The following is a 24,927-nucleotide window of genomic DNA, read 5'->3' as shown; positions in this document are numbered from 1 at the left end:
CTTGGGGAAGAGTACAGCGGAAAGCGCAAGGCACGCTCTTCTGACAGGCCCACTCCATGTCCCTGTCCGGTCCTCAAAACTTTCTCTGTTGTTCACGATGTGCAATTCACAAGAGAGGAGATAAAAATGCCATCAATTACAGGACAAAGTGCTCAAACTCAATAGCCATCAGAGAAATGCAAATTACACTCATCAGAAGGGCTACCATGAAAAAGACTGACTATACCAACAGACCAAATGGAAGCTTCATTCATGCTGGGTGAGAATGTCAACTGGTATAGCCATTTTGCAAAACTGGGAGACGGTATCTACCAAGGCAGAATATAAGCAAATCCATCCTACCCTCACCCAAGGCAGACAGCCAACAGAGATGCACGCCAAGAAACACACACACGAATGTTCACAGCGGCACTACTCATAATAGTCCCACGCTGGACTTGGAAAAATGCAAATGAGGGAACAAACCACTTCTGGGGTATTCACACAGTGGAACACCACACAGCGATGCAGAAGGATGAACCACAGCTAGGCACAACCAACACAGGTGAGGCTCAGACATCACACTGGAAGACATCACAGAGACCAAAGAATGCTTGTGATGTGATTCCATTTACATAAAATTCAAAAACTAGCAAACCAATCAATGATGCCAGAAGTCAGGAGAGTGGTTGTGCCTTGGGAGAGGAGGGTGGTGGTACTGAGGGAACAGGCTTGTTGGGGGATTTCTGGGGAAGCAGCAGGGTTCTATTTCTTGATCTGGGCTGTGGTCATCTGGGTGTGTTCACTTTGTGATACTTCCCCGAGCTTGACAGCTCATTATACGTATGTTACACGCTATACTTTGATTAAAAGGCTCCGTCACTAACTGGTGGAAGCCCTGGAGCAAATCACATTGTCCTTCTGGGTCTCCTCTTGGGGACACGAATATCTGTGCTCATCCCAAAGCCGTACGGACTGAAGGAGAAAAAGGCCTGCAGAGTCTGCTGCAGTCCCTGGCACATAGTAGGTGGTCAGGTCAAGGGAGCCACCATTCTCACATCAACCAGCCTCCCCAAGTAGCATCTTTATCCTCAGCCCCCAAATCCCAGCAAGAGAAAGCCACGCAGAGCTATGACAAAAGGCCACCCCTTAGCACTGCTAATTCGTTCACTGCAATTTCCACGTTTAGAGACAGTTGTTTAAACCGCAGGGGATGCAATTACTGGCCAAAGCACTTTTAACAACAAGGGCATTTTTGGAGAACCAAAAATTAGAGCTGAGTGTCCGCCAAGCAGGACAACACTTAGGCGCAGCGGGAGAAGGCCTGGAACTGGGTGGCTCCGTGAGGAGGCTGCTCCCAAACTTATAGCAGCAAGTTCAAAATGGCTAGGAGCAGGTGGGGGGAAAGGCCACCTCCCTCCTCCAGAACACCCAAACCAAGGGCTGTCTAAACCCTGCCACCACCTGAAGAGCAGGTGACAAACACTTGTGCCGGGGGCCCGCCTGAGACTGTGGTAAGGAACAGGCCTGGCATGAAGCTCACGCATGTGTATGTTTACCCATCGCTCTGGGTTATTCCATAGCACACCGATCCGGAAGAGTCCCTAAACTGGTCTGATAGTCAAAATGATCTCAGGTGCTTGTTAAAGATACAAATTCTCAGGCCTCTTCCTTGGGATTCTAACTTAGAAGAGGGCACGAGAGGGCTCCGGAGTCTGTACTCTAAGAGCTGCCCCAGGTATGTCTTAGATCAAGGTAAACTTAGTGACGCCTGGATCACAAGTTCATGGTGGCCAAAACACAAGCGGAAAATAAACAAACGACAAAATGACAACATTCCATTTGCCTTTTGTGAAACCCAGGCGCGGCACGGTTGGGTGGGAGGGGGCGCTGCTACCTTTGTCTATGTGGTAGAGAAAGGTCTCCTGGCTCATGGCGGCGAGGAGGTGCAAGACGCAGGTGTAGACGCGGATCTTCTCGTCGCTGTTGTCCTCCCAGGTGTAGTCCTGGATCACGTTGAGAAGCTCTCGAACCAGAAACAGGACCCCGTGTTCAGGATGGTCCTAGTGGAGAAACGAAAAAGGATAAACAATCCTAAAGAGGAAAAAAACAAAATCAACATAGACACTCAAGTCCTCCCTTCAGCAGCTGTAGAGGAATTCAAGTGCCAGTTACTTAACAAAGGCGAGGCCCATACAGAGGAAAATGACAAGACGTGATTCCCACTGGTCAGCTGAGAGTGGGAGGTTTGAGAGCCTCCCGTTTTGGGTCCCAGGAAGGAGAAAGCAAAGTTACCTGTCAGCTTAATGGCCTGTTTCCAAAATTACTCTTGTTTTTCTGTGGGTGGCAGTGGAAAAAAAAAAAAAAAAAAAGTCAGTCCTGCTCCAATTACAAAAGCAAGATTGTGGGTCTCGTGGCAGATGGAACTGCAGAAGCCACCCACGCTGGATAAGCCCCCAAATGATCACTGTCACCACGCGAGGCACCGACTTTAAATAGAGCCTCACTGTCCAGGACGTTCAACAACAGCAACAGCCAAACGGACGACGCTCTCTCGGGAGAGGAAAAACCCTAGAGATAGTCGCAGAGTTTACAGCAAACAGCGTTTCTCGGATGCGACACTGAATCTAAGAAAAGCGCTGGGATATAAAAAAGCGAGCTGCTTCCATTCAGTTCCAAAAAGGTAAATGCAATTACGGGGCTCTCCCCGGCTCAAAATGCTCCGAAGACTTCCCGTCCCACGCAGGACACGTGCCCAGGCAGCCCCTCCACGTTCCGTCACTCCCTCCCGCCCTCCGAAATGCTGCTGGTGCCTCCTGTCAGCTGAACAAACTGGGAACCAGAAGGAAGGCGGGCCAGGTGACAAAGTCCCCAGAGGCCAGTCTCCCCGGCACAGAGCAGGACAGAAGGGTGGCACGGGGCGGAGGGCAGGGGCCAGGGAATGTGTGTGCTGGCACAGGCCTGTTCTCTGACCGCAGTCTTGGCCCCCAGGGCTTGGCCGCACTCGCTCCCAGACGGCCTTCAGTTCTGGACTTACATGTCCACTCCTCAACAAGTCTCCCACGATGGCCCACCGGGAGTCCCCCCACCCCCTTTACATCACATCCTGTCCTATCTTCTTCAGAGCACTTCTCGCCACTCAAAACAATCTTATTCCTTCAGTGAATGTCCAACAAATCTCGTGGTTTACCTGTTTCTCTCTCTTTCATATTAGACTGTAATCTCCAAGAGGACAGGTACCTTATCTGTTGTGTTTGCCAACACACTGCCAGGTGTGCTGGCCACACGTCATATTCTGTCATTGAAACCTCGGGGAACACAATGGGATGGCTCTGGGCACATGGCATGCCCCAGGTAAATACTGTTCAAAGATTACGTCTTTTGAGTACCTTCTATGTGCCAGGCACTAAGGTGGCAACAAAAACAAATGACAATAGCTAGCATCTGTAGCTGCTACCATAGCTTTTCTATGTCCCAGGAAGATACCCCCATTTCACAGATGGCATATGAGCCGCAGAGATGTTAAGTGGCCTAAGGTCACACTGCTGGTACCTGGGGGACCCAAGGTTCAAGCCCTGGCAGTCTGGCTCCAGAAGGGACATTCCTAACTGTTCATACTACATTTTCATCTCTGCAGGTGACCTTGGCGTGTCTCTGACTTCACGGAGCTTGCGAATCAGGGGAAGGCATGCACGGAGTCAACTATTTTGAATACAAACATGGAGTATGAGAAGCATTATCACCAAGGAGGGTAGGAATTCAAATCAGCCTAATCTAACATGGAGGTGCGTCTATAACTCAGTAATACTTTCGGTGGGTGAGAACGATGGCGGAATGGCGTGAGATGTTTTGTACGAGCTGTTAACATCTACAGAAATTGCTCTCGTGGTATGGGCAAGAAAGAGGACATTGATGCTCTGAATTCTGCATGCTGCAAACCACGTGCGGGAAACGGCCCATGCCGTGGGTCTGCCTTCCGTTGAAAGCTGGTCTCGGCTGGCAACTGACTACTTACTGCCTGCCTCTGCTAACAGCTGTTTCTGACTAGGCTATTTTATTCTGCTATGTGGATGTTCAAAAATATATTTTATTTAAAATCCCAAGGATCTGCCTCGGGAACAGACAACAATCTGAATGTTCTAGTAACTTAATTTCAACACAAATGCCATAACTCCTATGGGAGAGCAGGCAACACACCTTCAAAAATGTGGAACAAGTAAGTAAGGGTTTGTAGCGAGCCATTTCTGTGAGCTTTTGCTCACAACCAAAGGGGTGAGAGACTGTTTCCAACCTTCTCTACAGGGAAAATATTTCCCACGTGATATCCATGCTTCAGTGATTGTGACATTTTTCAAAAAAATTGTACTTTGATGGTTCAATGCCAACAACTGAAGAAAGGCGGACAGATTTTTTTTTGTTTTAAAGAAGAAGAAAAAGATCCCAGATTCCGATGGCACTTCCAGTGGGAATAGGTGTTCCCTGCGTGTCCCTGGCAGGGCTACCCTCTCCCAGGCAGAGCAAACAAATGCTGACAAGAGGGCTCCCAAAGGGCACCTGGCAGGGGCTCAAACTTCCCTCCCACCTGGCCCGCGAGGGGACCTGACTCTCACCGTTAGCAATTTCCCTCTGGGTCTCTGGTCTGCAGGAATCCTGCTAAACCCCACTCCCTTGGGAGAAGTAATACCCTGGAAATGACGACCTTCCTAGGAAGGCCGAGATGGGGGGCAGTGACGATGGTGGCTGAGCACAGACATCCTGGCCTTGGACTCTGACTTGTCACTTAGTAGCTGGTGACCCCTCACCTCTCTGTGCCTCAGTTTCCACTTCTATGAAATGAGGATGATAATAACAGGCTTGTTTTGAGTAAATGTTTGTGAACTGTTGGCTGGCTCATCCCTATGAGGTATATGAGTGTTGGCTAAACAAATAATAAAGCCCTTAAGAAAAGGAGCCAGGCTGGGCATGGTGGCACCCGCCTGTAGTCCCAGCTGCTCGGGAGGCTGAGGCAGGAGGATCGCTTGAGCCCAGGAGTTTGAGGTTGCTGTGAGCTAGGCTGACGCCACGGCACTCCAGCCTGGGCGACGGAGTGAGAACTTATCTCAATAAAGTAGATTAATAAAATAAAATAAATTTTAAAAAAGAAAAAGAGCTGGAACACAGGTGGGCTAGGAGGAAGAGCAGGACAGGAAAGAAGGGGCCCTGGGGGGAAGGGAGGGCTGGGAGGGCAGGGGGGACGGATCACCTTCTAGCGGGAGGCTGTCAGGGACCAGCCTGCTGCTTCTCTCGCCCCCGTCTGTCGCACCAGCTTCCCGGGCATCCTGCATGCCCTCCCCGTGTGCCCGTCACTGCGGCTCTCTTCTGGCTCTCCGTGCACAGGGCTCCCTCCTGCCTCGAGGCCTTTACCCAGGCTGTGCCCTCTCCTCTCCCCCTCTGCACCTAGTTAACTACTTACTAGTCTTCCCTGTGATCTCAGCTCAAATGGCACTTTCTCAGGGAACTCCCACTCCCCTGACTCTTTTCTTCTCAGATTGGAGGCTCTCAGAGGCCCCTGCAGTTCTTGCTGGCACTTACGGAATTGTAGTTAAGTGTGTATTTAGTTAACATTAAGCCTGTCCTCCTGAGTAGGAGGACGTGTTTCTCTTGCTCACTTCTCAATTCCCAGATCAACACATATTTGTGGAATAGACTGAATGAATGAAACACCTGGACATCGTGCTATGCTTATGGCTGGACCTTTTCACCAGGACAAGGAGAAACGACACCTCCCTGCTGCGTCCTAGATGATTAGTGCCAGAAAATGGACAGTAATAGCATTTCCATTTCCTGCATATTGTAACTGAATCAAAATTAGGCCTCGCAAACTGTGGCGCTGAACTTGTTCAGTCAATTCTGCTTTATTTGTCTTACCACATGTTGTTACATGAAATGCATCAGTTCAATTATATAGAAGACCATTTATTCCGCAAAGTAGTCCCCCAAGAGGCTGACAACTACTGACACCAAAGCAGAATGCTTCAAAATGCTCCAAAAATTCACTGTCTGCAGAGGAGAGAGAGCCATCCTGTGGAACGTTTAGTTCTGCATTTTTAAGTATGAATAAAATAGGCCAGGGACTGTCTGGTCTCAAACGGCTTCAATCTTTTCTATACAAATGAAATGAATCAAAGCTTTCGAAACTCATTCTTTAAAAAAGCTTTGCAGGCTGGGTGCCAGTGGCTCACACCTGTAATCCCAGCACTCTGGGAGGCCGAGGCAGGAGGATTGCTTGAGCTCTGGAGTCCAAACAACCTAGACAACATAGTTAGATCCCGTCTCTACAAAAAAAAACAAAAAAAACAAAACCTTGCACATGGTTGGTAGGAAAGCAAAATGGTGCAGGCGCCATGAAAAACCGTATGGAGTTTGCTCAAAAAATTAAAAATAGAACTACCATATGATCTCCTGGGTATATCTGCATTCCCATGATATATCCTTTTTCTAACTAGGCTATTTTATCGCAAAGATGTATCTGCCCTACCATGTTACTGCAGCATTATTCACAATAGCCAAGATGTGGGAATAATCCATATGTCCATTAACAGATGCATGCATAAACAAATGTGTCCTACACATAAAATGGAATACTATTCAGCCTTTAAAGAGAAGGAAGTTCTGCAATATGCAACCACATGGATGAACCTTGAGGACATTATGCTAAGTGAAATAAGCCAGTCACAAAAAGACAAATACTGCATGAGTTTACTTATATGAGGTCTCTGTAATTGTCAAACTCATGGAATCAGAATGGCATGGTGGTTGCAGGGGCTGGGGCAAGGGGAAAATCGAGAATCGCTAGCCAATGGGTATAAAGCTTCAATTCAGCAAGATGAGTAAGCTCTAAAGATGTGCTGTATAACACTGTACCTAGATAGCCAACAATATCGTACACTTAAACTTTGTTAAAAGGGCAGATCTCATCTCATGTTAAGCGTTCTTACCCCAATAAAAAAAATTTTCAAAAACAAAAAATAAAAAGCTGTGACTTGAAAGGAAACAAGTAATTTGAACCAGGTAACAGTGGGATGTGACAGTCTTCTTCACGCTAAGATAGAGTCAGAGCAGGAATGGCGCAGGTGTGGCCCAGCCGATCACCTGGACGTGCACTAGCTTTTTGGGCTCAACGTCCTACAGCACCTGCAGAGTGATTACTGATGCTGCATCTCACACGGAGGGATACAAGGTTGTTAACGCTCAACGACCTTGAACAAATAAGGCACACTGCGAACGTTCAGGCTCAGCTCATGCAAGACAGGCTCTGGAGCAGCACAGCCCTGCTACCTACTAGCTGTGCAGTCTCAGGCAGGCTGCATGGGCTCTCCAGCTCTAGGTTTCCCTAAGGGAAAAAGGTGCAGTGATTCCTACCTTGTAGGGCTTCAAGGGGAATCCCCAGAGACTGCCGAGGAAGGGCTGTAGCACGGCACAGGGTACCTAGTGAGGTGGCAGGCCCTGTCGCTATCCTTCATCTCAATATCACCACTAGACCCCAGCAAAAGCATGAGCGATGCTACCAGGAACAGTAACTAAAATCTGTTGAGAGCAGGGGCCAGTCCCACAAATGCCTAAGGGGCCAGGAAGGCAACAGAAATGGGTTTAATGGGTCTGCAGGTGCCCAGGGGAACTGGAGAGAGGCACATGCCAGCTGCAGCCAAATGACCGGGTCACAGAACTCTGGCCCCATGTGACAGGTCGTGATTTGTCAAGGGTAGCTGCAAGTCGGGGTTTTTCTGTGATCTACCAATTTTTAAATGGGGGACACTCGTTGCAAATGTTCCCCACCATGACGTGACCAACAAGCGTGTCTACCAGCAGGATTCCGCCCTCCGGCCACCAGTCGGTAACCCCAGAGACAGAGCTGCCGGTTTACAAAGCGCCTGCACAGCTATCTTTTCATTCAGTCCTCACAGGAGTCCCTCAAGGTGGGCATTTTGATGACATCTTAGAAAGGTGACAACTGAGTCTCTGAGAAGTTACGAAACTCTTCCAAGGTCCCAGAGCTATGAAATCCTCGGGTCAGGACTGAATGCAAGTTTCTGACTCCGAGGAGGCGGCTTTTCGAAAAGGCTCCAGTGATTTTTAACTTGCAGACGGTAAACACATCCCAATTAATCAGTGATCAATGACTTCTATCAACCGCCTCATTCAAAACCCTGATTTTCTTTTATTGTTTTGCTATAATTAGACCATCCGAAGAGGAGAGAAACTGATTGTAAAGTACTAACGTGGGCATCTGAAAGCTCTGAAGTCAAGTGTCACGCAAAGGAACGCCAGCAGATGCCTCTGCAGCTTTTCCCAGCGGCCTCTGCAGTGCCCTGTCTTGGGGCGCCACCCACCCTGCTCACAGGAGAAGGCGAGGCCCCCATCCCGCAGCCACGTCTGCAGCCCCTGAGCCCGGCCTCCTGACCACCCACCCTCTCTCTTGAGAACTTGGAATCTGAAAAGGGAGAGTTGGGAGCTGAGTCACTTTTTGTTTTCTCAGCTTTACTGAGACATAATTCACAAGCCAAACAATACACCCGTTTGATATGCACAATTCAGTGATTGTTAGCGTATTTACAGAGTTGTATAATCATCACATCACCACAATCAATTCTGGAACATTTCTTATCACCCCAAAAAAGAACCCTGCACCTGTGCGAGTTGAGTCACTTTCATGGCCCAAGTTCAGGGTGACGTTTCTCTAAGTATGGTCCTTAGGACCACTTACACCTGAATCGCTGAGGGGGCTCTCAAAAATGCCAATTTACAGGCCCATTTCAACCTACTGAGAGAGACTCTTTGGGAGGGGCCCTGGGAATCTGTATTTAAACAAGTGCTTGGGGTTCCTATGCACATTCGGCTCTACCACGGGGTCTTTGCCTGTTTTGTTCCATGGACCCTGCAGGAGGAAGGTGGAGCCTAAGGACTCCTTAGAATACTATTTTTAATGCAGAAAATAAAACATATTAAGACTGCAAAGAAAACCAATTACACTAAAATATAGTTGTCGAAATATTTTTTTCAGTGCATTTGTGATATTGTAATCTATTGCTTCTTGCAAATGAATGAATGGCCCAAATAAACTACTGTGGGCCCAATAAACTACTGTGCTTTTTAAAGAAAGAAGAACATAGGGGGTGGGAAAAATAAAAGAAAAAAAAAAAAAAAGAAGAAAAAGAAGAACATAAACAATCTTCTGAAATATCTTTCATACCTAAAATGTGATATGAACATATTTGTTGATGTCTTTTGGTGACGAAGTCCCAGCTAGTGCTACTACTACTGTGGCTTGTTGCCTGTGATTCATAATTGAGTGAAAGGTAAGTTCTACTCTGAGGTTTATGAAAACAAAGATGTCTTTTTTTTTCTCTCACCCAAATTCATGGTCTGAGACCACAGAGCTGGAAGGAGAAGGGGCTGGGATTCTACCCAGGCATCTTGGTCTGGGGGCCTTGTGGCCTTAACCACTAGGCAACGCCTCTGCCTTAGCAGTACAGAGGGTGCAATGGACTGAAAGTTTATCTCCCCCTCCTCCCACATTCATATATTGAAACCCTAATTCCAGTGTGATGGTATTTGGAGGTGGGGCCTTTGGGAGAGAATTAGGTCCCAGAGGACCAACTGCCCACAGGCCAGAGAGCCTGCCCTTGCCCTCGCTTTCTGCTATGCGGGGATGTAACGAGAACGTGGCTGTCTGCAACCTGGAGGAGGGTCCTAACCAGAACCCAACCAGGCTGGCACCCCGATCTCAGACCTCCAGCCTCAAGAACACTGAGAAATAAATGTGTGTTATTTCAGCCACCCGGTCTATGGTATTTTGTCATAACGGCCCAGGCTAACACAAAGCACCTCAACCAATATGCCCCAGACACAGCGTGAATGGAAAATTCATCAAACAATTCAAACATCTAATCATAAAACCAACACAAAAATATTAGCTAGACCGTCCCTGCACTTCCAGGGCTAAGAATTCACATAATGTCATGAGGCAGGTCAAAGAAAGACGTCTCCTATGGCTCTTCTGGGGAAACGTACCGGAACTATTAATAAAGTAGAGAAGAAATTGCAGAGGAATTCCATGAGGAACGATTCCGACGGCCGCATCTTTCCATCGATGTTGATCATCTTTGGGACTTCCGGAACGAGGCTTATAGCGGCTTTGAAAAAAGCATCAGCTGCAAAACAGAAGAAAAGTCCATGTATGAAAACTCTGGAAATTTACGGTTGGCTTCCTTCTTCACACAGCCTGGAGGCCAGTCCTGAGTTACGTGGAAGTCAGGCCACGCCAAGGGCCCAGTATAGCTAGCAGGTCCTAGCAAGAGGGTCTCTACAAACCATGATGGACTTGGTGGAACATTCGCTAGACAGGGCACTGCTTCTGCTCAAAGAACCTCCATTGCCTTTGGAATAGTAAGTGAAAAAAGCAGGTGGCAAATTTTTGCAGGAAGTTTAGAAATGACAGCTGCCTGGGCTGAGGGCTCAGCCTGGATTGGGTCAAGGAATCCCCACGTCCACCGTGTGAGGAAGGTGGCCTATTTCACAGATGGGGAATAGGGTGTGGGAAGAGAAGTGGTTCGTCCTGCAAAAGCATCTAGTGGGAGCCACACCTCAAATCCTGCTTTGTCTGAATCTATTCTAGTGCACAACATTTTTATTAAAGAAATAACCATCAAGGCCAGGCACGGTGGCTCAACCCTGAAATCCCAGCACTCTGGGAGGCTGAGGCAAGAGGATCACCTGAGCTCAGGAGTTCGAGACCAACCTCAGCAAAAGTGAGGCCCCCGTCTCTACTAAAAATAGCAAAATTAGCCGGGCACAGTGGCGCACACCTGTAGTCCCAGCTACTCGGGAGACTGAGGCAGCAGGATCGCTTGAGCCCAGGAGTTTGAGGTTGCTGTGAGCTATGATGACACCACTGCATTCTAGCTGGGTGTCTCCAACAACAACAAAAAATAAATAACCATTAAAATGTCTGAAAGAACACATTCATACACACGCAGAGCTTTAGAGACTTCTGATTAACAGTTCCACAGGATCATTTGGGAAAGGAAGATATTTTTAAGCGATATGAAATAATCTGTAAAACAAGAAGACTTCAAAGGGAGGAGAAAAAGGAAGGCAAGGGGAGGGGGAGCGGGAGACAGAGAGAAAGAGAAAGACGGGGGAGGAAGGGACGGGGGAGAGAGGAAAGGATCCGAGGTGGAAGGGAGGATGGAGAGGGAGAGAGTTCTTTCTAGAACTGCCAAGGTATTGACTGTGAGAAAAAGCCTCAAGGTTGCAACAATCAAAACATTGAGCTGGCAAATGAAATTTTAAACTACCCGACAAGATCAAAAGTTTCCATGGTCCGAATATACTTCCACTCTGAAACGACTTCCAGCGATGCAGAGAGAACACTGCAGCGGTGAACGGCGTCCTGCATTCAAACAGGAACCCCGTCCAGGACACCAGAGGGGCAAGTGCAGCAACAAACGCCGCCTTTCCCGGGAACAAAGGCGCAGGTTTAATGAGAAGAGTATGTGTCTGAAGACAGATGCTGGGTTTTTGCCATCTCTTATTTGTTCAAAGGAAAAAAAAAAACATGTCATGGAAAGACAACCCTCACAGAGCTTTCTGTGTAAAGTCAGCTCTGTTCTGGAAGCTTCCTCGCCAAGCTGGCTCCCAAGCCCTGCACTCACACACGTTCCTCTAGGCAAATTAATTAAGCAGCAACTGTGAACCGGGCACTCTCGTGGGCACTGTGGACACACAGGTGAAAAAACTGAGCGGGACAGGCGGCAACATGACTGCGACGACGAGACCAACATGATCACACTAATTAATGCTGATTTTCTGGGAGCCTCTTACATACTTTGGGCTGAGAGATGAACAGCTGATCTCAATCTTTTTAGGGACAGAGATTAAACACGGGCTCAGGGAAAAGGCACCACATGTCAGCTCTGATAGATAAACCTTCCAGGACGAGCCAGAGGCTGCAAGGTCTTCTATCTTGTGACAAATCGTAGTAAATGGCACTGTTTGTGGAACCCATAGGAACTGCCAAGCCCTGCCTGTAAGTGGTTCATATTCTCAGTCCTGCGACAGTCCCACAGTGAAGCAGGTTATCACGAAACAAGGTTCTCAGGAGGAATGAAAATGCTGCTCTGAGCAACGTGAAAGACCATTTTTTCCCCTATTTGTGTGTTTGCTGCGGAGCAGCCCAAAAAATTCGCCTGTTATTATGCCGCATTGAAGAGAGAGCAGCTTTGTCCCAGCACCTGGCTCTTCTCAGCTCCTGCCCAGCTCGCCGTCTCCAGGAGGGAGCTCAAATAAACAGTTGTTTAAGGGACGGGGCATGCAGGGCTCCAACACAGATTTTTATTTCTAGCCTCAGAAGACTCGCCCCATATAGAGAATACTGTCTGGGGGATTTCTCAGTCTTACCTTAGCCATTAGAACCCAAATCCTACTGTATGTGAAAACAGCGTTTCCACTTTAAAGTTCAGAACACTCATGTCAACATCATGTGACACTTTATTTTGTAGATGTTAAAAGCCACAGAAGATAATTCAAGATAAAATGGATTAGTTATGTTTTTTTGTAAAAAGAGCTACAGAAAAAGGATTCAGATTCCCATTTGAAAAGAATATTATCCTGTTCCACCAGAGGAAGGAAAAAGCAGCAAGTACATGCAGTGCGCTTCCTTCACCCAAATCCTCTGGGGTTTCATGCGACATCCAGCCTTTTTTTTCCCACATCCCATCTTAAAACCAAAACCAAAACACCACTCAGGTCTGGGCTGACCCCAACCTACAGCTCATTGCATTTGAGACTCCCCTTTCCCGGGGAGCAACTCCTCTTCCCAGCAGCCTTCTGTTGCTGCTTTCCATACCATAATCAACACGTCCCACAGCTCTGCTAGGTACTGGGCAGACACGGCCCCACCCCTGTATTCATAGCAAGAGGGACCCCACTACTCTTGGAGTCAGTGTTTTACAAAATTGCTCTATTGGCCAGGTGCAGTGGCTCACACCTGTGAGCATTTTGGGAGGCCGAGGTGGGAGGATCGCTTGAGGCCAGGAGTTCAAGACCAGCCAGAGCAAGAGCGAAACCCTGGCTTTACAAAAAAAATAGAAAAGAAACATTAGCTGGGCATGGTGGCACATGCCTGTAGTCCCAGCTACTCGAGAGGCTGAGGCAGGAGGATCATTTGAGCCCAGGAGTTTGAGGTTGCTGTGAGCTAGGCTAACGACACAGCACTCTAGCCAGGGCAACAGAGCAAGACGCTGTCTCAGAAAAAAAAAAAAACATTGGGTCAATTGTTTTCTTTGGATGAAGATATCTTTATATCAACTCTGAGTCATTTGGAGAAAAAATGAAAACAACAATAAAAGACTAAAGAAATTACTGTACTGCCACACTGAGGAAATTATATAGATAATAAAGACAAGGTAGATCTATATGTTTTGATGTATAAAGATATCTACGACATATTAAACGTAAAAATTCATATGGTTGTTTACAGCACAAGCCTATCTTTGCAAGGAAAATAAGTAGATGCCAAAAAAAAAAAAAAAAAAAAACCAAGGTCAGGCCAGATAAATGACAAACTAGCACACTAGCTGCCGTGATACCGGAGTGGGGGATGAGAGTAAGGAAATCAGATCTTTCACATACTGCTAGGTTACTGGTTTGGAATTTTAATTTAAATTTCTAAAATAGTTTTTCTTGAGCACACAAAGACAATAAAAGTTTGCTGTAAAATTTTCAGTCTTAGAAATGCGTGAAGCAGAGAGTGAGCAACAGTCAGGTAGATGGCAAATGGCATTTCTGAGACGTACCCTTACTTCGCCAGGGTAGAGCAAGCCAGGGGCGGGAGGGGAGGGTGGCTGCACGCAGCGTGGACTCCACACTCCTGCCGTTCTCAGGGAAGTCCGCCACAGCACTAAGCCTAGGGGTGGTATGTACTTTGTGGGGACTGAGCAGGGATGCTGCTCTGCACGGGGTGCCAGGAAGTTCCTCTCTGATTAGCTCCACTTGCAAGGATTCTTCTCAAGGCTTTGAATGTTTCGCACTGTGCTCTGGGGCCTCTTCTGGCTCCGGTAGATAACTCGGGGGCCTGTGACCTCCCACAGGCACGACCACCTGAAGAGCCCCACTGATATCTGTTTGTACCGAGGCTCCCAGTACAACTCTGCCTGAACAACAGGGTTCCACGTTCTAAGAGACTACGTATCAGTCAACTGGACAACTGTCGGAAAGTTTCAAAATGCATAGAATGAACATGCAGGTTGCTCACTGTCTATAAGAGCAAAAATCTGGAAAGAGTCCAAATATTTTTCAATGGGAGTTTGGGGGAAAAAAACAACCCAGAAGTGCAGGGTTAGGGGAAATAATTTATGGCACTTCCAAAAAAATGAAATAGAATTCTGAACAACCATTACAAAGAATGGATTGACACGGGTCAGGGGTGGGGGAGATGAAGATCTGATAAGCCAAAAAACCTTATGAAAAACACTGCAGAAGTCGCAACCCCACTTTATTTCTAAGGGGGGAGGGAACTGCATGTACATATGAGAACATAGATAGCTGGGGAGGGAAGATGGGAGGAGGGGAAGAAAGGCAGAATAGAGAGGCGGAGAGAATGTAAGAATAATAGAAGGCTGGCACAGTGGCACGTGCCTGCAGTCCCAGCTATTCAGGAGGCCAAGGAGGGAGGATCAGCTTGAGTGCAGGAGTTCAAGTCCAGCCTGGGCAACAGAGCAAGACCTCATCTTAAAAAAAATTAATAATGAATATTTTAAAATGGATACGTAGAAGAAAAAAAAAATCCAAACTGTTAAGAGCAGATTTTGGGGGGTAGAGGGCAGGGAAGACAGAGCATCTTATTGGAGACTTTTATCTTGGGACTTTTTACTTTTTAAAAAAGTCCTGCATTTCTGTACTGCTGAAATGTTTTCAAATGAGCATTCTGAATTTGTATGATAAAAATCATTAAGATATAAAATAACATACAGATTGCCTATTTCAACTGTATACAGGACAACCCCCCCCCAGACACTCTCAATCATGATAAAATACATTCAGATTTAACTATGACCTATCCGGAGTAAATTCATCCTTTTGCGTCGTTGGCATTGCTGATATAGAATACTATTCAATACATGAATCATAAGAGACGGTCAGGAAAGTGATAGTCCAGCCCACCCTCAGAGATGCTGTTTTTTTTTTTTTTTTTTTAAGTAATGCATTAGGTCTGTGCTAATGGAAATCTTTACTATGCGGCACAGTTATAAACTCCTGAGGCTAAACAAGCCCTCAAAGGTAATTCACTCCAATCCCAGACTTTCAATCTATCATATGCCCTCCTAGATAACTCAGACGGACAGCTGTCCTAGTCCAGGGGAATCTAGGAATGAACATATCATAATTTCTTAAGATAAAATGTTCCAAGGGGTTAAAGACTCCCATCCCTTGAATATACTTTATTAAAGCAGGTTCTAGCTACAAGAATCATCACTCTTTCTTGAGGTCTATAAATTCTACTGCAAAACATCTTTACCAGTCTTCAATATTTTCCATCTCTCTATAGGTACTGCTTTGGATTGATAATATCAATATAATGGAAACTACCATATAAAATACAACATCAGGACATGCCCCATTCCTGCAAACTGTCTCAGTGAAGATGTGCTGTCACCAAGAGATGGGGGTGCCTTTGGTAAACCCTCAGGTTCCAAATGGCCAAGTTATTCACCAGCAAATCAACAACGGAGATTTAATACTATTTATTACTAAACTAAGTTTTTGTAATAGAACTTACTACAGTAGTTAAGTGTGAGGATTTAAGAGCCACTATTTTGGTGATATGTGCACAGAGCAAGATTTAAAGAAATAAGAATGCCTAGGAATAATTAAATACCTTATTCATTAATGCTTAATGGTTACCAATGACAACTTCATCTAACCTTGATTTTGCCACCTGGTTTATATGAAATGCCCTTTAATATCAACACAATGTGAAAAATCTACTTGAGATACATAAATTACTTCTCAGTCTCAGTAGTACGATCAGGGTGCTCCTGTACACGCTCTGCCTCTTCCATCTCTGAACTGCCAAGGGCTCTCTCACTGCGCCAAGCACACTGAGCCCATGTGTCACCCAACTTCTACCTCAGGATGACAACACCTTTCTCTCATCCATGAGGTTGTGCATTCTCTCTCTAAGTATTAGGCCTAGACTTCCTGAAGCAGAAAGGATTAGGTATTCCTTATCTTAATTCTGGTTCTTTGTTTCCTAAAAATGTTTATTTTATGTTCAATCTACAATAATTGATTGGAACTAACCTAACCACAGGGAGGCACAGTGGTTAAGAGAGCACTTGGTAAGGTCAGATAAGGCTACTTGTTAACTGGATGCTCCCAGGCAAGTCATGAGCCTCAGTTTCCTCATCTGTAAAATGAAGATAAACCACCTACCTAATAATACATACTGAATGAAACCATTTTGCTGGGAGTTCATACCTCTCAACAATTAGCTCTGAAACTATCACCCTAACTTGGTCTTCGATTCATTCCTTCCAGATGTACCGGTTTCCCAGCCCCCAGGCCCTTGCCGTGCTGTTGCTCAGCCTAGAACGCCCTCTGCCTCACTTCAGCACATCCTGCCCAGACTTTCCGGGCTCTTCAGTGCCACCTCTTTTATGAAGCTTTTTTGCTCTTTCAAGTCAAGCAAGGGTCATTTCTCTCAGCTCTAAAATTTCCTGGCACAATTTTACGTGCATACTGCACGACATTTATCACATGCTGCTTTGTACAGTAATTGTGAACAGATTTGCTCTCCCCAACTAGCATGTAGTCTCTTCAAGTACGTTCCTCTTTCTGGCACAATGCTTGGCATGGTGGCTTGCATGTAAAAAATGACCAAGAATGCCCGACAGGAAGAAGCAAACCGTAGGGGCTTACTATAAGGAGTTGAGAGATCTTAAGCGGGGAGACCTGCCCACACCCCTTTTCTGTGGGTTCCATCAGCAGTGGCCATCCAGCCCAAGCCCTTACGTTCTCTGAGGTGGACAGATCATGCATGGACAGGTGTGAACGTCAGGAACAAGCTTCACGCATCTGCCCACCTGTGAATTGTTTCAGCTAAAATAACCTACTTTGTCTGCATTCACCAAATAGGCCTCGGTTTGAGAAAACAATCACATCAGACGTATTCTTCAGAAGATGTTCTATTTACAGAACTAGTAAATATGATCTTAATCATAAATTCCAAAGACTTAATGAGTATGGAAACTGTGTTTCTCCTTCATAAGCCACGCTTGACTCTCCAGGAAGAGGAAATACAAAACTCTTTCTCTTCCACACCATTGGCCTGGACTACTTCCATTAGCTGTTCCAGTTCCCAGTAGCCAGTGGCTCCACAACACGGGTCGTGCATCCCCTAACCCAAAATCTGAAATGCTCCAAAATCTAAAACTTTTTGAGCAAACCAGACAGATGAGACCCCATGGAGCTGACGCTCTTCCAGGGGGAAAGCGGACAATTACTTACATATTTACTTATCAAATAACAATGTCATTAAGTGCAATGAAGGAAAAGCATGGGTGTGTGGATGACACATGGTATAGGACCTAACTTTATTTGTCTGGGGGGGGCGGGTGGAGAGGCCAAGGTTAGTTTTCCTAAAGACACAGCATGTGAGCCAAGTTCTGAAGGATGAAGATACAAAAAATTGAAAGAAAGTAAAGTTTAAAAGAAGGGGACAGAACCCCAAAGAAGGTGGGAAAATTATTACTATTAGTGATAATAACAAAAGAGAAAAAGAAAAAATTGTTTTTACCACTCTTTTACTTTAGTGGTCTTTCTATTCTGTTTCAGCTTTGGAGGAATTACAAATCTCTTATTTCCAGTCTAACTCAGTAGTTTAAGCTTGAAACAGAAATTGGCTTTCCTATAGATTCCTCAAGGTTTTGCATATGAGAAATAACTTGGCTTTCAAAACTCTGCAACCAAAGAGCTGCTATTATACTGTACACAGTTAGCTCCTAAACCCCTATGGCACGATTCCACCATCTGGGGATGGTTATACTAAGATAACACTTGCTGAGCGGCTACTGTGTGCCAGTGGGCCAGGTGCCCTAAGGCCACAATTTCATTTAGTACTCGACAGGCACTACTGTCATCATCTATACTTCACAGATAGGGAAACTGAGGCACAGAAAGGCCAACTTATCCAAGGACATCTGGTTTGTGAGAGTCATGACTGGCACCACGGTATGCAGGAGACTAGAAAGTCCCTGTTAATAGTAAGGGCCTCATCCTGCTTCCTGCTGTTGGCTAAACACACCATGTAATTCCACACCTGCGGGCCTTTGCTCAGCCATTTACTCTTCCCGGAATGTCAATAGTCCCTTTCTTCTCCCCTTGCCACATCCTTATCAACACATGTGCTTCTTTTAAAACCCACCTTAAATACTACTTCTATTGTAAAATACTTCTTTTGAGATTAGAAACTGCAAAGATAAAGGAACAAAGGTTAAAATACAGGGCAAAAGAAATCTGCTCTTGCTGGGGCTGGTCACTAAGCTTCTCAGGGCAGGAAGTTATCTAGAGAAGGGGCTGAAAGAAAAGATAAACAGGCATCTACGGGCTGAAAAGCATAGGACCAAATAACTGGTTTGCAAGTTCTTTGTTTCTCCCAAACACCCTGGGGCGGTGGGCAAGAGAATTTGCACCCGCCCCCATCCAGTCTACGTGCAGCACCAGTGTGTACAGAGGAACAGAACTGGCCCTCCCCTGGGGGGGCCTGAGGGTTCAACAGGAGTTTATTTGCTGGGCTGGACCCAGCCTTGGCAAAGCCACAGCCAGATAAATAAGATACAACCAAGGCTGGATTAGGGAAGGCAAGAAAATGCACTGGGGGGGAGGCGGATATTTTATAACCAGCTGAAAAGGGAGGATGCGTAGGGAGCCAAACAAAAGCGGCCCATTTCCATAAGTTTCATTTAATTTATATTTAGCCTTCCCATTCTCAGTAATTGAATGCATTATTTATTTTGGCCAGCAGTCGCTGTGTGTGGCTTTCAGAACAAAAATAATAGGCTTTTAGGTTTAGCGCCACAGCATTTAGAGATTTGAGTAAAAATCATCAGATAAATTATTAAACATGAAGTGGGCGCCGCATTCCTGCTCCCTTGCAGGAGCTTCAAGTGTGTGGGGGTGGGGGGGGGCAGACGACAAGCTCGGAGTTCCAACACGGAGGGTGCTGTTTTCATCCACGCACGGTGTGCGGGCTTGTTTTCACACTGCCTGTCCCTTGGTGGGACCAAGGGACACATACAGGGAGGACAGCACAACAGAAAGAAAACCATTCACAGTCATCCTCAAACAGTTCTTGGGAACACCAAATTTTTGATGAGGGGGGAACCTTTATTTAGCATTTTCTTTTAATAGCATGAAGCCTTATTTGGAACCCAGTCATAAATTTTCTAAGATTTACAAGATTCAAAATAATGGTCTTGATTTTAACAACGCTGGAAGAAGAAAGATCTAGGCTTCCACAGCCTCTACTTGTAGTTTATAACTCTGATACCTGCAGCTCACAAGCCATTCCTCACACTGCAGGTGAAATCAAACTCAGTCAGGTGTTCTCACCTGGGTCTACCATGCCTGCACTTCTTCAGAGACAACCAGTTTATAAGAAGATTTAAAACTTCTAACATCCAAGGAAGCATTTTCTAATTTTCATTTTGACATCAGCAGGTTTTGGATGGAAAGTGCTAGTTTCTGTTTTGTTTTGGTTCTTGCTAACCCATCCTCCTTACCACAGCAGGCACGAGGAGAAAGTTCCACATTTACCAACACACGATAAGGGCAGCTGCCTTCCTAGCAGGGAGAGGGGATGTCCCAGACAATAAGTAAACAAACACACACAGTAAGAAAATGTCAGATCATGGAATGTGCAATGACGATAATGAGGATGATGTCACAAGAGCACTGGAGATTGGGGACAGTGATTAGGAGAGGTCTCCCTAAAGAGCTATGCCTTCTCACCACCCACCTTGTAAAAAAAAAAAAAAATATCTGGGGAAGGATCATGCTAGAAAGAGGGAACAGCAAAGGCTCTGAACTGGGACACAGCTCGGTATGTTCCAAGAGCAGAAAAAGGCCCACGTGGCTAAAGCATGGCGGGAGGAGAGGACGGAAGGCAGGCAGGTACCGGATGACAGGGGGACTCAGAGGCCAAGTGTCTGAGTGCACCGGGAAGCTACTGCAGTCCCCTAGGAGTTGAAAGCAGAGTTTAAAAAGGTTCTTGGACAGCAACCGTGCATGAAGACTTCACTGCCCAGAGCTGCCCAGCTGAATCAAGATTCAGACGATCCCCAGAACCGCCATGCCAGGGGTTAACAGAATGGAGAGGTGACTGCTCTCCAGTGGGTCCAGAATTCCCATCCAAGCCAATGGCAGCTAGTGGTGAGGTCTTAACCCTGGCATAATCTGTGAGGTCGGGGGGAGAACCACCCCTGAAGACATCAGCCTACCTCATACAGCGCTATGGAAGGTCCCCAGTATTCATTTAAACCTCCCATCTAGCGGTGAAATGGCTCAGCCTTGAGCCACACAGATCGGGGCCTGACAGCTGGCTCAGTGACTCATAAGTAGACCCACCTGGGCAAGCTACTTGGCCATTCTCTGCCTCAGTTTCTCATCTGGGCAATGAGACACCAACCCCAGGAATGGCCTCACGTGGCTGTCGGAAGGAGGAAATGAGACAATGTGTGCAAATGGCTTGCCACCTAACAAGTGCTCCAAAATGTTGCACCAAGATCTTTTACCGTCGGTGTTACGGCTTGTGGATGGATGCTTTGCTGCTGACCTCACTGCAAGCCTTTAGCATACACTGCTGCAGCAGGTGACCTGCATGTCCTGCAGCGAACACTTGGGACTCTCCAACTGAGGGTGTTCTGTTGGCTCAGGTGCAGAGAAGGCCAGCGTGCCAGGGAGTTGATGTCTCAGAAGCAACGTTCAGCCGGTGACAAATGGGAGTACAGGTAAATAGCCTGTCTTCTTGCCTCTCAGGTGGGGTACACTGAGGTGTGTCTGATACCACCTCCCAGATGGGAATGAACCTCAGCTGCCCAAAGCGGTGACCTGCTCGCTAATGCACACTTCACAGCCTTCTTTCCCTTCCCCAGCTCCCCTCCCAGCACCTCTCTGATAGGCACTGGGATCACCTCCTCCCAAATCACTATCCCGTGCATCCTTGCCTCATGGACGGCTCCTGTGCCTAGTACAGAAAGACCAGTCTTGAGTAGAATTTTTATCTCTAATAGCAAGCTGTAGGGTATTCCTTCTATGCAGATTAGATTCTCTGGGGGTGTCTCTGGGGTTTCAAACACAGAAACAAACATCATCATCATCAACAACAACAACAACAACAAATAAGTGGTTAAGCACTCCTAACTTCTCAAATTCTCTAGGCGGACTTAGCCCAGGATGTCTGAGCTGCCTGCCCTGGCCTGTCTGAGACAGATTTAAGAAGGTTCTTAGAGGAAGATTATCTATGCTCTATAATCTGTCTGACTCTATAAATGTGTATGTGTCTGATGTGCTTCCTACTAGAGAAACAGATTTAAAACTCATCATTTATTGATCTTTTTTTTTCTTCCCTTCTTAAAGGAATCTCTCTTTCTTTCTCTCTCCACATGTACACACAGTCGAGTGAGCTTTCCGAAGCAGCAAGGGAGTGCCCAAGATGACAGAACGATGGGCTTACCTTGGGAGAGGCACTGGTTGGCCAAGGCCACCTGGCCAGAATGCAGGTAGAGATTGAGACGCGTGAAGATTCCCGCCAGGGAGGGGATGGTGATGAAGCAGTAGGCAACGCAGGCCTGGAAAGAAGGGGAGAAGCGTGGCGGTTACATGGGCAATGCCATCCTGGCAGACCACTACTCCTGCTCTCACCCACCATGCATTTCCCAGTAAAAACACTTAAAGCACTGATCCCCCCATGTCTGCTCCATCTGATGCCTCTTTGGAAGGATGGGGAGGGGGACACAAGGGGAGCGATGGTGTATAAAACATAAATCCTCATCCATCATTGCAGGAAGTAAATAGGAAACACCTAACATCCATAAACTAAGGCAGCAGCCATCTGAACCAATTAGTTAAAAATATGGGGTCAATTAGACTAGTTGCTCGAAAGGATTTGGGGTGCTGGCTCCGAGGCAAGAGGTGAGGAAAGGCAGGGCCAGGATGCTCGTTTCTCACTGTAATCTTTTCAGTGTGATTTCATTTTTACAAACATGGGCATGTACTGCTTTGTTAACATTCTGAGCAGCATCAAATCTGATAAAATTCTGAGCTTCAAGAAGCTGAAAATTTTTTTTTTTAAAGTTGAGCATCATCTTTATTTAGAGGAAAAAAAGGCCTATTATTTTATATATTACTATTATATCAGACAATATTTTATACTATCATAATAATATAGTAATATACTATCGTTAGAGAAAATTGGAGCCAATTCAACTAGTGCATAAAAATGCAAATCCACCTCTCATCCACCTCTTCACAACACATTAAAATTCAGACTCCTTTGATCTTTCTTTTGAAAACATTAAGCAAATGGATCATCCTAGAGATACTTAAGGAAAAATTAATCTGGAAAATCGATACTAAACCATTCTTATCATGACGCATTTGTCTTTTTCTGGAAAGGGTTATGTAGTAACCTGCAAACTAAACAACTCCCTGGAGTTCAAAGTCTGAGAGTCCTTATCTTTAGAACATACCCGGACAAATGCAGCCGTCTTTCTGGAATGATTTCCTTTCATTACTTTTCTTGTTTCCATAGCCAACCGGTTCACACTCTGAATTTGTTCATAAATAAAATAGAAACAGTAATGAAATGATGGCTAATTTAGACTAACGTTTTCCATAGAGATTTGAACATTAACTACATACAGGCCGATGAGAATAAGCTCATTGGGACCAAGACTGGTTAGCACTGAACCCTGAAATGCCAAAGGGGTCACCAGGCCTGATCTGATCTTGGCTTGAGCAAACATCTCCAAGAGCGTGGAACAAAAGGCACTCACACACTCAGTCATGCCTACCAATCAGCAGTGTAAATCATCATTTTCTGGTTTAATGAATAGCCAGGGTTCACTTGCTCCATTTCCAGAAATGCCCCACACACTAAACTTAAGATCTTAAAGATCTTGAGAAACCTTCAAATCGGAGAGCAGACCACACAATTTAGCTATGCAATACTAACAATAAGAACGGTAAAAACAGCAGCCACAGCAACACTGATACTGTCCCAGGCACTGTTCTAAGAGCCCCGTATGTTCATTAGTTCACTTAATCCTCACAATCCTACAGAGTGGATACTATAACCTCCCTCATTTTACAGACAAGGTCTCTATATTTAGGTCTTAAGTTTAGTTGGGCTAAGTAATCTGATAACCAGCAAACAAATACAGACAAAGATTGTTCTCCTGGAATAGACACAAAGCAGTTAAAGAGCCTTGGGGGAACCCTTCCGCAAATATACAAAGTTTGGACCTATGGTTCCCAAACTGCATACCATGGCACCCCAGGGTGCTACAGCAAACAGTTTTTTAGGGAGACCCAGCAATATTTGATTGTTGAACACTGTACGGAGTGCTCGTGTGAGATAGCTGACAGCTTTGACACTGGATGGCCTTACATCCCTTCCAGCTACGTCACATATTTTTGAAACAGTGTTTGCAGCTACTGTGATAAAAAGCAAGTACTATGCAAAGAAAATCAACGTGAAACAGGAAATGAGGGTAGCATGGCCGATCTGATCCCAAGTTCTGAGAAGCTGTGAAGTGCCTAATAAATACGCACACTTCATTAGCAATTATGGTTATTTAAGCATGAAACAAAAATATTACTTTTCTATTTACGTAGAATATTTTTTTAATGGCTATCAAGTCGTTAGGGTATAAATACTTAAGTTATTTGAACCTAACTTCTTAATAAATAGAACTGTTACTAATTCTTTCAACCCGGGGGGGTGCTATGAAAAGTTACTGAGAGATGCCATGACCCAAGAAAGTTGGGAACCTCTGGGTAGGCAACAAGTCAGTATTTCTGTAACAAATCAGTGTAAATCACTTAACTCTTTGCTGCTGGCATGCAGAAATGAGAATATGCAAATTTCAGAAAAAAAGAGGTCAATAAAACTATCCAAAGATTTAACCAAAGTGGTTAAGTTTATTAACCTTTGAGAAACCACCTTTTGTACCTTACAGGCCATAAGAATCCTGGATTAAGACTGGGATGTAGATGATCAATAATTATTTACTGAAAGGATAAACTCATGAATGAAAATCCTTACGTGAATCAACTGCACGAGAACAGATTCCAGATTGCAAAACATTGACCTGGACTCCACATAAAAACTCAGCTGTTGTTCAAAATCACGGCCAAAGGAGACCTAGAATCAAGGAGAAAGATGTTGAAAGGGACAATATTATTTTCAGAGGGAACACAAGCAAAAAACAAAACAAAAAACACCCCACAGTATAACAGAAATATTATTATTACCATCTCATCTTTATGACACGGGCATTGAACTGGAACATAAAAAGTCAAAGGGTATAAAATGAAAGCTCAAAGTGTAAATAGAATTTTCCAGGCTTAGAAGCAAACCGCTGCAAAGAGAATAATGGAACTTTGTTTGTCAGCTGTGGCCTTTTCATAGAACATAAATTTGGTTGTTGGGAGCCATTTGTCAGAAGGCTTTCCCTGAAAACAGTCCCACCTTTCTGCTTCCTGATGGAGATCCAACCTCAGCAGCTTACTGGTGGCTGCCACAACCATAGCTGGGAAGTTTTTCCACCACTAAAAATCCCCTCTTCTCCTATTTCTTCAAATTTATGAACAGCTGGTTAGTAGGAAAAACTTTACTACTACATCCAT

The 24,927-nt window shown here is 45.5% G+C and overlaps 1 protein-coding gene across 1 annotated transcript in view; it reads right to left on the bottom strand.

Moving 5' to 3' along the window:
• The window catches only part of VPS35L (VPS35 endosomal protein sorting factor like), a 102,938-nt gene that overhangs the window by 11,423 nt on the left and 66,588 nt on the right, over nt 1-24,927 (bottom strand). Inside the window, exons 24-28 of the mRNA XM_045542709.1 lie at nt 24,344-24,442; nt 22,767-22,844; nt 21,752-21,866; nt 10,030-10,169; nt 1,877-2,042 (exon numbers count right to left, since the gene is read on the bottom strand). Of these exons, the coding sequence (XP_045398665.1) occupies nt 1,877-2,042; nt 10,030-10,169; nt 21,752-21,866; nt 22,767-22,844; nt 24,344-24,442 (598 nt within the window). The remainder of the gene's footprint in view (nt 1-1,876; nt 2,043-10,029; nt 10,170-21,751; nt 21,867-22,766; nt 22,845-24,343; nt 24,443-24,927) is intronic.

Source organism: Lemur catta, chromosome 2 (genome assembly GCF_020740605.2).
Source record: "Lemur catta isolate mLemCat1 chromosome 2, mLemCat1.pri, whole genome shotgun sequence".
Classification (NCBI taxonomy): Eukaryota; Metazoa; Chordata; class Mammalia; order Primates; family Lemuridae; genus Lemur; species Lemur catta.
Note: the sequence above shows the minus strand (reverse complement) of the source record. Positions and strands in the feature narration are given on the sequence as shown.